The sequence below is a fragment of the Oncorhynchus gorbuscha genome, linkage group LG21, assembly GCF_021184085.1.
Source record: "Oncorhynchus gorbuscha isolate QuinsamMale2020 ecotype Even-year linkage group LG21, OgorEven_v1.0, whole genome shotgun sequence".
NCBI classification, from domain to species: domain Eukaryota; kingdom Metazoa; phylum Chordata; class Actinopteri; order Salmoniformes; family Salmonidae; genus Oncorhynchus; species Oncorhynchus gorbuscha.
This window is the reverse complement of record NC_060193.1, coordinates 26,473,067-26,486,503: the sequence shown is the minus strand read 5'-3', so window position 1 is coordinate 26,486,503 and position 13,437 is coordinate 26,473,067. Positions and strand designations below refer to the sequence as shown.

General features: G+C 43.2%; 1 protein-coding gene and 1 pseudogene across 1 annotated transcript; one reads left to right on the top strand and one right to left on the bottom strand.

Moving 5' to 3' along the window:
• The first annotated feature begins 781 nt into the window (after nt 1-781).
• On the top strand, nt 782-7,129 carry LOC124008002 (annotated as a pseudogene).
• Nucleotides 7,130-7,345: 216 nt separating this feature from the next.
• On the bottom strand, nt 7,346-10,175 carry LOC124008949 (stabilizer of axonemal microtubules 2-like). Its single transcript, XM_046320550.1, has 4 exons — nt 9,946-10,175; nt 9,096-9,278; nt 8,761-8,960; nt 7,346-8,534 (listed from the first exon to the last, which is right to left on the bottom strand). The coding sequence occupies exons 1-4, from the start codon at nt 9,993-9,995 to the stop codon at nt 7,495-7,497; spliced, it is 1,473 nt and encodes a 490-aa protein (XP_046176506.1). The 5' UTR covers nt 9,996-10,175; the 3' UTR covers nt 7,346-7,494.
• Nucleotides 10,176-13,437: the final 3,262 nt, after the last annotated feature.

Genomic DNA, 13,437 nt, shown 5'->3' with positions numbered 1-13,437 from the left:
AGTGTGTGTGTGTGTGTGTGTGTGTGTGTGTGTGTGTGTGTGTGTGTGTGTGTGTGTGTGTGTGTGTGTGTGTGTGTGTGTGTGTGTGTGTGTGTGTGTGTGTGTGTGTGTGTGTGTGTGTGTGTGTGTGTGTGTGTGTGTGTGTGTGTGTGTGTGTGTGTGTGTGTGTGTGTGTGTGAGAGAGAGAGAGAGAGAGAGAGAGAGAGAGAGAGAGAGAGAGAGAGAGAGACAGAGAGAGACAGAGAGAGAGACAGAGAGAGAGGTGGTATCAATATTTTCATAGGGCAGAAGAAAGGCTTGGATTTATAATAAAAACAGTTTGCCCTAGGCAATCACAATGTAGACCAAACGGATTCTCAATTCATAAAATTAGGCGACTCTAGCGTTTTCTTACACAACTAGAATATATATAATTATATCCGTAAGGAAAATGAACCAAATTTGCATTTCTAGCGAAAATATAGAGTAAATTTCCTGAACAGGCTACAAAGGATTTGGTATTTACCATAGAGATAGATAGAGGACTGATATTTATATGTTTGAAATCATAGCCTCTGTGACAGCATGGGGGGCGCCATTGAGGCTTTACAACCCATATGAATCCCCACTCAGTTGACTACTTTGAATACTTTAAAATGGCGGAAGCATGGAGGAAGCCCTCAATGCCGCTGGCCATGCTAAAATCGCCTTTTGGTCACTAGAGGCCTCTATCAATCTCTATGGTATTTCCCTCCTTTTTTGAATTCCCACAGATGACGCGTCATCAACAAGAGACAAAATAGGTTTGCAGAAAGCTCGGTTAGAAAAATACAATCTTATTTAAGTTTTGGTACGAGAGCCTGTGTTTAACGTGGTTCCTCTAACATGTATAATGACGTGGAATTTGGGTGTACACATTTTCTAATTTAGAGTGTGTTTACCAACTAATTATTCATGAAGAAAGGTTGTCATACACTGTTTCTTATTGTATGAGGACCTCACAGTTGGCGAAAACAAACCAAACGCTAGTAGCTCTAGTCTTAAGTCTGAAAGCTACGTTAGCTAGCTAAATTAAACATGTTTATCGCAGATAATAAGGTCATGTCTTCTGTTCAATTTGCTATCTGCTTAATTCTGAAATATATTTGAGGTGAGGGGTCTCCTTGCTATGGCTATCAGTGCCGACTGCCTTTCTAGCTAGCTAACTAAATGCACGTTAGCCACATAAAATGAACATTTGACTCCGTGTTCTCAATTAGCAGAATTTAAAAAAAAACTAGTTAGCTTATGATGAACTAATGCCAATAGCTACCTTCAGTGTAATTTTACACTTAAAAAAATATATATATATATTTAACTAGGCAAGTCAGCTAAGAACACATTCTTATTTACAATGACGGCCTAACAAAAAGCCTCCTGCGAGGACGGGGGCTGGGATTAAAAATACAAATATTTAAATATAGGAGAAAACACATGACAAGAGAGACCTATGGTAACAACATAGCAAGGCAGCAACACATGACAACACAACATGGTAGCAGCACAGAACATGGCACAAACATTATTGGGCACTGACAACAGCAAGAAGGTAGAGACAACAATACATCACGCATGACATGTGTAGCTATATGATCATGCTTTATGTACCCCTCACTCAAGTGTTATCAGATCATGGTTGACACCGAGAAAAGAGCAGTGGGCTGTGGTGCCACGTCCACCATAGACCTCAGTGGAAAGAACAAAGAGAATGAGAAGAAGAAGCGGTCCCGTGTGTGAAACTAGTGATGGCAGATGTGAAGAAACAGGTGGACGTCTAGTTCGGGGATGTCAACCTTCACAAGGACAGGCTTCTGAGACGACTCATTGAGGAGTCACAAGATGGATGTAAGTCATAGCAATGAGCAGCACTGGTGTAGTAGCCGTCTAGTTTACTTTCCCTATGTTACTTTCATTTGAAGCGAGTTGAGCGGCTACTGTCAACTATCAGGGGTTTTATTTTCTACAGATGTTGACTAATCAGTGTTGACATCCTTCATCTGAATGAAAAATCAGACAACTGATTGCAAGGGCGCTGAAAAATTAATCTGTTGAGGTAAAGTACTACTGTACATATTCAGTTGTTCAGTTGCATGCTGGTTGGAGTTTTGTATTGAATCCATAGACTTACGATGTTGACTGTGATCTGTTTTGGTCCTTTAGATCAACCTAGAGGGAACTAAAGTTTGACAGAAACGTCCAATAGGAAAGGATGCAAAACATGTAGACAACCGAACAATCTTGGTAAATACCAGTTACATTCATGTTTGTCAATTCATGACGTGGTCCTTTGGCTATTATAAAATACAGCTTCCCCCCAGGAACTTCTGCCCAAGAAAGTAACCCACGACTGGCTAGAGCAAGTGTTCACCAAATGTGAAAATGTGGTTTACGTCAGCGTGCCGAGATACAAAACCACGGGCCACTCCAAAGGGTTCGCCTTCATTGAGTTTGAGACGGAAGAGGAAGCACAGAAAGCCGTAGAGGTGAGATATCATAAAGATTCCTCTGTATTTCATTGACGTGTCCTATGTAGTAACAAACCTGTAGATAACTTAACCATGTTCTCCTTGTCCAGATGCTAAACAACCCTCCAGAGGACGTCCCCAGGAAGCCTGGCATCTTTCCCAAGACCAAGAACAGGAAGCCTATCCCTGATCCACCCTCCCTGAACACCACACAAGGTGGGTATTGGGAAGAATGTAGCATCACTGGTTAACTCCAGAGTGACTACACAAAATAAGAACAAATGCGTATATTGGCCACTTTTGATTTAAGTGCCAACGCTCAAAGTGTCAAGTTAACACCCTTTACCATCTGTTAATCTACTGTGTGTGTCTGTCTTTGCAGACGACAAAGAGGAGGAGAGTAAATCCAGGGAGAGAGCCAAAAAGGATGCCTCGGCGGTCCCAGACAGGGGAGAGCTCAGAGAGTGACGCACAGGGAGACATGCCATCCAAGCTGAGGTAGACGAGTGAGGATGACAAGGTGGAGAGCGATGGGAAAGGTACTTCATTATATTGAACTCGCATCACATTGCTTGTAGGGCCGGGAATTACTTACCTCACGACACGATATCATGATACTTTGGTGCCGATACGATATGTATTGCAATATTGCACGATTCTATATGTATTGTGATTCGATACTGTGATTTTATTGCGATGCTCCAAACGTATTGCTCACCATATGTCTGCTGCAGAGAGACGAGAGCCATGAGAACGAGTTTTGATCAGTCATGGAAATAAAAGTGGTAAAAACAAATTGGCTCCCTATTTAAAAAGATGGAGAACCAGCTATGAAGGAAAAATTGAGTTTTGGTGCAACTGTGCAAAAAATAATATTGCGATATTGTCAAAATGATACAATATATCGTCAAATTATATCCCTATATGTAACTATCACCTCTCCACCATCACTAATTGCTTGTGAACAGATAAAATCACACAAAATGGTTTGGCATACAAGAAAATCTGGGTACACGCCTCTCATTAACAGGTAGATGGATCCTGGTTCAGAATAACACGTGGGCAGGTTTGACTAAATCCTGCACTAAGGATGGTCTCCTGGTCCGACACTATGGTGAGTTGGTCAGCAGTGACGAATAAAGCCTAATAATAATCTTGTGTTCTTCCAGACCTGCAAGTCAAGGGTGAGGAAGAGGAGGAGAAGATGGAAGACTTTCCACTGAAAGCCAAGAGGACAAGGAAGAAGAAGCACAAGGAGAGGGTGAAGATCAGGGAAGAGGTTATTCCTCTCCAAGTAAGAACCATCATGCATCTTTATGACTACTAGCTTACTCTTAGTCAATCAGACCAACAGCATTGATGTAATCTAAATAAATCCCTAAAACATAGCATCTTTATTGAACAATCCAATACCCTAGTGACAAGATATTATTTAGAATCAAGCTCTTTCTTTTGTTCTCTCTCTCTCTTCTTTATCTATCTCTCCTGGCTCTGGATGGAAGGAAGGACTGGCTGAAGCAGGAGTATATGACCCTGCAGAAGAGGAGCATGGGAGCTCTGAAGACTTGCTTGACCAAGCTCCACCACAAGGGGGCAGGAGGGAAGATGGAAACCAGTCTGCAACAGACATGTAAGTGCCTATACTGAACAAGAATAGAAACGCAACATGTAAAGTGTTGGTCCCAACATACATGACGTTTCATGAGCGGAAATAAAAGATCCCAGAAATGTTCCATACGCACTAAAACCTTATTTCTCTCATATTGTGCACAAATTGGTTTACAGGGATGTTACAGGGATGTAAACCAATTTGTGCACAATTTGAGAGAAATTAGATTTGAGTGAGTTAGTGAGCATTTCTCCCAGACTTTTTCCATATGCACAGCTTATTTCTCAAACATTGTGCACAAATGTGTTGACATCCCTGTTAGTGAGCATTTTTCCTTTGCCAAGCGGTTGGCTGACGTCAATGTTATGAACAGAGTGCCCCATGATGGCGGTGGGGTTACGGTATGGGCAGGCATAAACTACGGACAATGAACACAATTGCATTTTATCAATGGCAATTTGAATGCACAGAGATACCGTGCCGAGATCCTGAGGCCCATTGTCGTGCCATTCAACCCCCTCCATCACCTCATGTTTCAGCATGATAATGCACGGCCCCATGTCGCAAGGACCTGTACACAATTCCTGAAAGCTTAAAATGTCCCAGTTCTTCCATGGCCTGCATACTCACCAGACATGTCACCCATTGAGCATGTTTGGGAGGTTCAGGATCGACTTGTACGACCGCATGCTCCAGTATCCGCCAATATCCAGCAACTTCACACATCCATTGAAGAAGAGTGGGACAACAGGCCACAATCAACAGCCTGATCAACTCTATGTGAAGGAGATGGCACGCTGCATGCGACAAATGGTGGTCACACCAGATACTGACAGGTTTTCTGATCCACGCCCCTAATTTTTTTGTTTCGGTGTCTGTGACCAACAGATGCATATCTGTATTCCCAGTCATGTTAAATCCATAGATTAGGGCCTGATGAATTTATTTAAATTGACTGATTTCCTCATATGAACTGTAACTCAGTAAAATCTTTGGGATTGTTGCATGTTGCGTTATTGCCTAATATTTACCCACTACGTAGCTATCTGTCAGTAGTACAACTTCTGCATAATTAAGGCCCGTCATATGAACTCCCCAAATATTGAACATATCGAGTCAAATGTTAGTTTGCTGTCCACATATTACATTACAATAAATGCTGTAAAACATTTGAAACCGGTTCCCTTACAATTGAGCATTTCCGAACACAATATTATGTCTTCACCATCTATTTTAGTCTTGTTTCTTTTTTTCCTAAGCTGAGGAGAGTAAAGGCAGGTGAAAAGGAGACTTCTCTCGGGGCTGCATCATCTAGATCACACTCACCAAACCCTTTCCTGGCAGAAAAGTCATCAAGGTAGAGATGTGCTTTTAACTCTTCTTTTACCATGTGAAAATGATTAGAGCCATGTATTCTTCTAGACAACAGTTTGTGTTTGCCCGTGTGTCTAGGATGCTCTCGCAGAGGTTTCCCCAGTGGTGTATGTGGACGCCATAGAGGGTGACGCTGAGGGTTACGTCCGCTTCAAGAGTCCAGTCGAGGCCAAGGCCATCATTGATGCTCGCACCGGGCTGCAGAACAAACACAGCTGGCAGCTAGAGTTCCTCTCTGGTATGCTGACTCTCCCATTACTTCTCTGTAGGTCATCAACGGCCCTGTTCAAATCATCTTTAATTGCGTCCTTCCTTCCTCCCTATCTTGAGGTAATCACTGAGCTGACATGGCTAGTGAGAGCAACACAGAGATCAGTGATTTCTGCAAGTGATGGGAGGAAGGAGGGATGTATTTGGGAGAATTCAAACAGGGCCACTAACTATTTACTACATCTGAACAGAAGCAATGGAGATGTAAGATAATGGTCAATTAACAGTTGGGGTTCCTCTGTAGCTCAATTGGTAGAGTATGGCGCTTGCAACGGCAGGATAATAGGTTGGATTCCAGGGACCACCCACATGACTAAGTTGGTTTGGATAAAAGCGGACGCTAAACGGCATATAATATTATATATTAACAGTTGTTTTTCCGATTCCTCTTACAGCGTCATCATTAGAAGATCAAGAAAGCATATTCATGAATGGATGTCTTTTAGCGAAAGATGTTTAATTCATTTGGCTTCATTTGCTCATTAGGTGAAAAATGTGGCTGAATTATGTCACATCAAAATTAACAATTGCTCAATTGTTCATACATTTGTACTTTTAGGCGACCATGAACAAAGGTACTGGCAGAAGATCCTGGTGGACCGCCAAGCTAAGCTGAACCGACCCAGAGACAAGAAAAGAGGCACAGAGAAAATAAGATTCCCCTCCATTTGAATTTATATGGATTATGTACAAGGATCTCTAGCAGCACCCAACCATTTTAATTTGAGGAGAAACATTTTGTTAATGAGCATGTTCACTCATTATTATATGCCTTAATTGATTTTAACAGAGCAATGTCTCCGTTGTATCTTTTTCTGCCCCAGCTCATTTCCAAAGCTGAGAAAATCATCATAGCTAGGGCCAGGAGGCCACTAAACACATCCGCATCATGGAGGACTGATCAAGACTGTCAAGTTCTACTGTGCGTCCTTTCTTTTCTGAATCATTTTCTTCCTTAAGAGTTTGACTGTCGGCCATTTTGTCATTTCTACATAGGATGATGTTTTTGTGAAGCTTTGTTTTTATTTTCATGAGAATGGTACAAGCAGAGAGAAGCCATGGTTTTAAAGGGGATGTTGTAGTTTTAAAAGGGATACACGATAACCTTCCACTGACTGGAAGGTTTTCATGTATGGCGACTGTTTTACAAGCAGAAATCTGCTCCGTTATTTAAATTGGGAATAGGTTCGCTCACTAGTTTTTTGTGTTGCAGAGAGAGGTGCCAAAATTTCAGTTATGAAATGTGAATGTATATACTGTAAATATGATTTTCAAACGTGCCCAGAAAAGCTTTGTTCAAGAACAATGTTTCGGTAACATGGCAACGATAACCTTTTCTTTTTGAAGAAATTTGTACTATTTTCTAAATAATAAATATACATTTTGGTGCATAGTAATGGACTTGTGGCTAATTTTTATTCAGACCATGAACAAACGCCTCATGGATTATATTGCTCACACGCATTAGGTGCATTACCATGCTAAATGGTGTCTGATCTTCGTGTCCACATTGTTATCATTAAATAGAAAACAGCTTAACAATGACATAATATTCAAAGTAAGAATTGTTATGAATTCTTTGTATATAAAAAAACACATGCACAATCAGGATTATGCATTTTTTTTTATGTGAGTGACCATACAAAATACCTGAGGTGCTCATGATGAATTCATCTAAAATGTCTATTAATATATTTGAATAGAAATATAAGAATCCCCTCTAGCTATCTGTGTGTGTGCAGGTTTGTGATCGGGACTCTATGGCGCCCTCTTGGCTCGGCTGGGGACCCTGCAGCTCTTTCTGCTGTGGGAGTAAGAGGGCTTATCGGACGTTGCAGCGGCCAGCTGACTCAGCCCCGTTTTCTGTACCGAGATGGTTCGGTACAGCCTGTGTCCTCCAGCCCCCATGGAGCTGTACTCAAAGCCAGGAGGACAGCCATCCCGGGCTGGACAAGGTGGGATTTCCTTGGGTGTGTAGGTGGAGCGATAGATGGAGTCTTCATCCATGGTCTGGGGGCTCAGCAGCTTCTGGGTGGGTTTAAAGCTGGTGGCGCGCTGGGCCGTCTTGGGCGTGTATGCTGAGCGGAAGGTGGTGGTGTTGGCGAAAGCCCCCTTGGGTTTCTCTAGCTCATCTGCATAGACCATGGGGGGACGACGGACCACGTCCCAGGTCCGGTAGTCCTCCTTCATGGTGGACCTGGTCTGGAGGGGCTCTCTGGCCTCCTTTGTCCAGGCCTCGACTGGGGGACGGGCGGACTGGGGCCGCTGCTGGCTCTCGTGGTCGACATAGTCAGCATGAGCTGTGGACAGACCGACCATAGTGCCCTCGGGTGGGCAGTACTCCTCAGCCTGGTGCCGGTGCTTGGGCTGCAGGGGCCAGGCCTTGTACTGGTCGCGGAACTCACTGGTCCCCTGGAATACAGCCGGGCTGCTCTCCCAGGCCACCTTGGCCCTAAAGGGCTTGGCGGGCTCAGCTGGCAGGCCCCGGTAATCCTGCCTGTGGGTGGAGACCCCATTGAGGGGGGCGCTGGTGGGCCTGTAGACGGCCCTCTCTTTGGGCTGCCTGGGCTGGACCGGGTGGGGGACATACTGCGTCTGGTAGTTGGTGGCGCCGTCAAAGTGCAGGGTCTCCCGGGCGTCAGCAGCCGGTTTGAAGCTCTCCCTGGCCTCAGCTGGGCCCTTGTGGCAGTAGTCGTCTTGGAAGGTGGTGGTCACCTCGAACTTGCCGTCGTTCAGCTTCAGGTTGTCACAGGTCCTGTAGGGTTGGACTTTCTGGTTGTGCCATGCTCGGAATTCCCCTGGAAACAATCGAGTGAGAGGACTACATTTTATGTCAATCCATTGTCGTCTCTGATCATTAGAAACATTTACAAATTCTACGAGCGACCCAATGTTAACTCCAAGATGTATTAATTTGATTTGAACAATTATTGTTGATTTGATTACAACTGATTTATTAATCTTCTGTATACTGAGTAGCCTGAATCTTAAACTATTCTCCTATTAAAGACACAGTTTCTGTACCTTTGTATAAGGACTGAGCGACCATCTTTGCTGTGGGCGGATGATACTCTTCTGGCTTGGTCACGATGTGCTTCTGAACAGGGTGTGTTGGGTAGTCCCTGGCGTAGGTGCTGCTGTGTCTCATTCTCCCGTCAGGTGGCACATACACCTTCGTGACCTTTGGGGGCCTCTGGGTCACTTCATGGGCCACGTAGTCTGACCTGGAAGACATGACCCTCATGACTTGCAACGTGCAGACTGAATAAACTGCGCAAACAATTAAACTGTGAATGTTGTCATTCACTCTTTTTCTACCAGAATATCATATCTTCTTTGATGAATTATGTGTGTCTCACTTGAAAGTAGTCATGTTGGATATCCTTCCCTCCAGACGCTGATACTCATTATTCTGCTTCTTGGCTGCCCGGACAACAGTGGTGCAGTAGGCAGGGTACTTTTCCTGGTATTCCGAGACCATGCAGCCTGGGATCAGGACACACGGTTCCTCTGGAAGGGATCCTCGTGAGCAGTGGTGATGCCTGCCAGAGGAAAGGGATAACGTGTTGGGATTGGTTGGAATGGCGCAACAGAGTGTGTTGTTGAGAATCTGCTGTTGGTCAAAGTGGTGTCCTGAACCACAGGAGGGAGGTTGGTGGCACCTTAATTAGGGAGAAGTGGCTCGTGGTAACGGCTGGAACAGAACGGTATCAAACACATGGTCTCCATGTGTTTGATGCCCTTCCATTCGCTCAGTTCCAGCCATTATAATGAGCTGTCCTTGCCTCAGCGAATGTAGTTCTTATCAGAATAATATTACAATTATATTAGGCTCCGACTAGGTTTGTCTCTCTTCTCTCAGATAAACTACATTAAAAACATAATTTGGTGTCACACAGCATGCAAAATAAGTATAGGCAGTTAAACTTGTAAATGTAATTAGAAGATGAACGATAACACTAGCATGATGTATAATGATCATGTGCTTTCATTGGGTCACAGTCAATATATTTGCATTATGTTGGTATGCACGTACCCTACCCTACCTTCAGGTAAAACTGTATTGCAACCCACTCCCCTTTCACCCCCCTTTCTCCCATCAAGGATTTTACAGCCATATCCTCTCTCCATCATCAGAATCTAACTCACACTCCATGCACGATCCGAGGTATTTAAAGACCGCAAAGTTAAAAACGTTAATGATTTTACCTCATTGGCAAAGGTGGGCATCTCCAAATTCCGGATATAGCTTGAAACATCACACTACGGTATAGGCCTGCGCGTCTTTACGCTGTGCGCTCGGGTGTTGTGTTCCAATCCAATGTACCAAACCCGTTTCAATTATTGACCAGAAGAATATGGGCTGTGTTGTAGTAGGCTACATGAAGTGCGTAGCGACCGAGAGAGCTTCTAAAAATAAATGCCCGTGGATTATTCACTCTCTCTACTCTCACAAGCCCTGTTTATACCCGATGCTTATATGGGTCCTTTATCCTGATCATGTCTACATTCTGATTGTGCCTACATTTCCAGAAATGTGTCTACACAGTTATCCGTTCACTGTGTCTGCATTGTGAGCAGATTTCCTGGTCCCTTCCTTTATGCAAATGATTTCACAGCTATTCCTTTACAATTATATTTATTGTAAGACACATATTGATGTAATCAGTCAATGGTGCCACCTGTCAATGATTGTAGAGGGCGGAATAATATGATTTATATGGTTTCTCTGCCCAGATCGGTTTACACATGTAAGATATCCAGACACAATGCGTGTCTGACTATCTCTGGGGGTGAGCGGGATGATCTGATGACAACCAGATCACAATGTGTCTTTTGATTGTCACACCTGTCTAGAAATGTGGGCACAATCAGAATGTGGGCACGAAAAGGACAAAGGACGCAAATTAGCACTAGGTATAAACGGGGTTTTAGACTCTCCCAGCTCTGGCTCGCTCGAAGGATGAGAACGCGGCTATGCTTTTGCTCTGTGTAGACAGTTATTTACAGGGCATTCGCTGGGGAAATGTATTACATAAATTCCAGCTACTTTAAGTAAACAAAATACTAACAATTAAATGAATGCTGAGCATACATATTGGTCATCTCATGTCCACTCCAGTTACGAAATTGGAGTGGAAATTGGTGATAGACATCAAAGAGAATAGGCCATGAGACATGTTGCAGCAGATTTTGAGTCAGTGTGCACTCGTAGGCTGTGTCGTAGTTGCAGCTCTCTCCATCTGTTACCTTTTCTTTGCCAATAAAAGCACTAGATTATACACTACAGCTGAAATCGATGTGTGAGTGCACTGTCGGTTGAGATGTTGGTACTTACCCGCAGGTGCATATCTGGCACAAACATTGGATTGTCATGGTGTCTGTCTGTTGACTATACACTCCACTCCTGCTGCCAGATTACATTTTGAACATCATTTTGTGGTTGAGAGAATAATCATTCCAAAATTGGAATTTAATATTCTAGAATGTGTTTTTTTTGTGTGTCATAATGAAGGCTTTGTTCCACAGGTGTGATAATTCTTTGAATGTGGCAAACTTTATGACATATACATTTGGGGTGTTCTTATTCTTTTTGTATGGATTTGTCATACTGAACTCAACCTGTTATGCCATTAGTACCGTCATTGTAAATAATAATTTGTTCTTAACTGACTTGCCTAGTTAAATAATGGTTAAATAAAATAAAAATACACGGTTGGGCATATGGGCCCCAATCTAAAAAGGATATCCAATCTTAACTTGCAATGTATCAAAGAGTCCACACAGGGGCAGCAATACCCTGTATTGTACAGTATCACCACAGAATCAGGCCACAGGCCACTCAAGGACATTCAGAGACTTGTCCCGATGCCTTTCCTGCGTTGTCTTGGCTGTGTGCTTAGGTTCATTGTCCTGTTGGAAGATGAACCTTCACCCCAGTCTGAGGTCCTGAGTGCCCTGGAGCAAGTTTTCATCAAGGACCTCTCTGTACTTTGCTCCATTCATCTTTCCCTCGATCCTGACTAGTCTCTCAGTCCCTGCCACTGAAAAACATTCCCACAGCATGATGCTGCCACCATGCTTCACAGTAGGGATGGTGCCAGGTTTCCTCCAGACGTGACGCTTGGTATTCAGGCAAAAGAGTTCAATCTTAGTTTCATCAGACCAGAGAATCTTGTTTCTCATAGTCTGAGAGTCCTTTAGGTGCCAATTGGCAAACTCCAAGCGCACTGTCATGTGCCTTTTACTGAGGAGTGGCTTTCGTCTGGTCACTCTACTATAAAGGCCTGATTGGTGGAGTGCTGCAGAGATGGTTGTCCTTATGGAAGGTTCTCCCATCTCCACAGAGGAACTCTGGAGCTCTATCAGAGTGACCATTGGGTTTTTGGTCACCTCCCTGACCAAGGCCCTTCTCCCCCGACTGGTCAGTTTGGCCAGGCCACCGCTCTAGGAAGAGTCTTGGGGGTTCCAAACTTCTTCCATTTAAGAATGATGGAGCCCACTGTGTTCTTGGGGACCTTCAATGCTGCAGAAATGTTTTGGTACCCTTCCCCTGATCTGTGCCTCGACAGAATCCTGTCTCGGAGCTCTACAAGCAATTCTTTAGACCTCATGGCTTGGATTTTGCTCTGACATGCACAGTCAACTGTGGGACCTTAAATTGACAGGTGTGTGCCTTTACAAATCATATCCAATCAATTGAATTTACCCCAGATGGACTCCAATCAAGTTGTAGAAACATCTCAAGGATGATCAATCGAAACAGGATGCACCTGAGCTCAATTTCAAGTCTCATAGCAAAGGGTCTGAATACTTATGTAAATAAGGTATTTCTGTTTTTTTATTTATTATAGATTTGCTAAAATTTCTAAAAACCTGTTTTTGCTTTGCCATTATGGGGTATTGTGTGTGGATTGATGAGGAATATTTTGTATTTAATCCATTTTAGAATAAGGCTGTGTGATATTACAAAATGTGAAAAAAGTCAAGGGGTCTGAATACTTTCCAAATGCACTGTATATATCACAGTCACAAGGCAAATGAGCTAACAGATTATAGAGCAAACTCAATTATTACAACGCATACTGTAGGTTATAAAATGCATTTTTTTCTGGCTTCTCCAGTGATTTTACCCACGCACCACTACTGGCGAGACCTATAAACTATAAAGCTGTGGCATGACTCAGATGCGGTCGGAGAAGTCAAATAAGGACAATGAACTTTGATCACACTCAACAGGCCATTGAAGATGCTTTCACTACTAGCAACACTGGGTAAACATTTATATAAAGTTGGATTACAAAACCTACCACATCCTGAACAAATACGTAATCTTGTCAGTTTCTCATGTCACATGAGACATAGCCTAAGCCAAACGGCAAAATCCAACGTGACAAAAACACAAAGCTACACATGTATTATGTGCTTCTAGACAACTGCAACTTGTCAAATATCCCTTATTGCCTACTGATTCTGTACAGTTGACGGTGACATCACAAAGTGCATCAATAAAGTGACGACATTCATTGTTCTTGGTCCTCAGGTTGTACTTTGCTTGACATCACATCAGGCCAGGCAAATAAAATTATATGATGGAACCTTCTGGATTGTAATACACTATGTGATTGGATTATAGTCCAGATCAAAACAGCAAAGTAATCACAAACGTCACTTAGTCATTGGAAGTGTCAAATCTAGCCT

Bases quoted from the DNA above. Each gene is read 5' to 3' on its own strand.
- LOC124008949 (XM_046320550.1), bottom strand. From the start codon at position 9,995: ATGTTTCAAGCTATATCCGGAATTTGGAGATGCCCACCTTTGCCAATG. The intron at 9,279-9,945 runs GTAAAATCATTA...TTCCTCTGGCAG, and splicing joins TGCCCACCTTTGCCAATGAG to GCATCACCACTGCTCACGAG. The intron at 8,961-9,095 runs GTGAGACACACA...CATGTCTTCCAG, and splicing joins TCCAACATGACTACTTTCAA to GTCAGACTACGTGGCCCATG.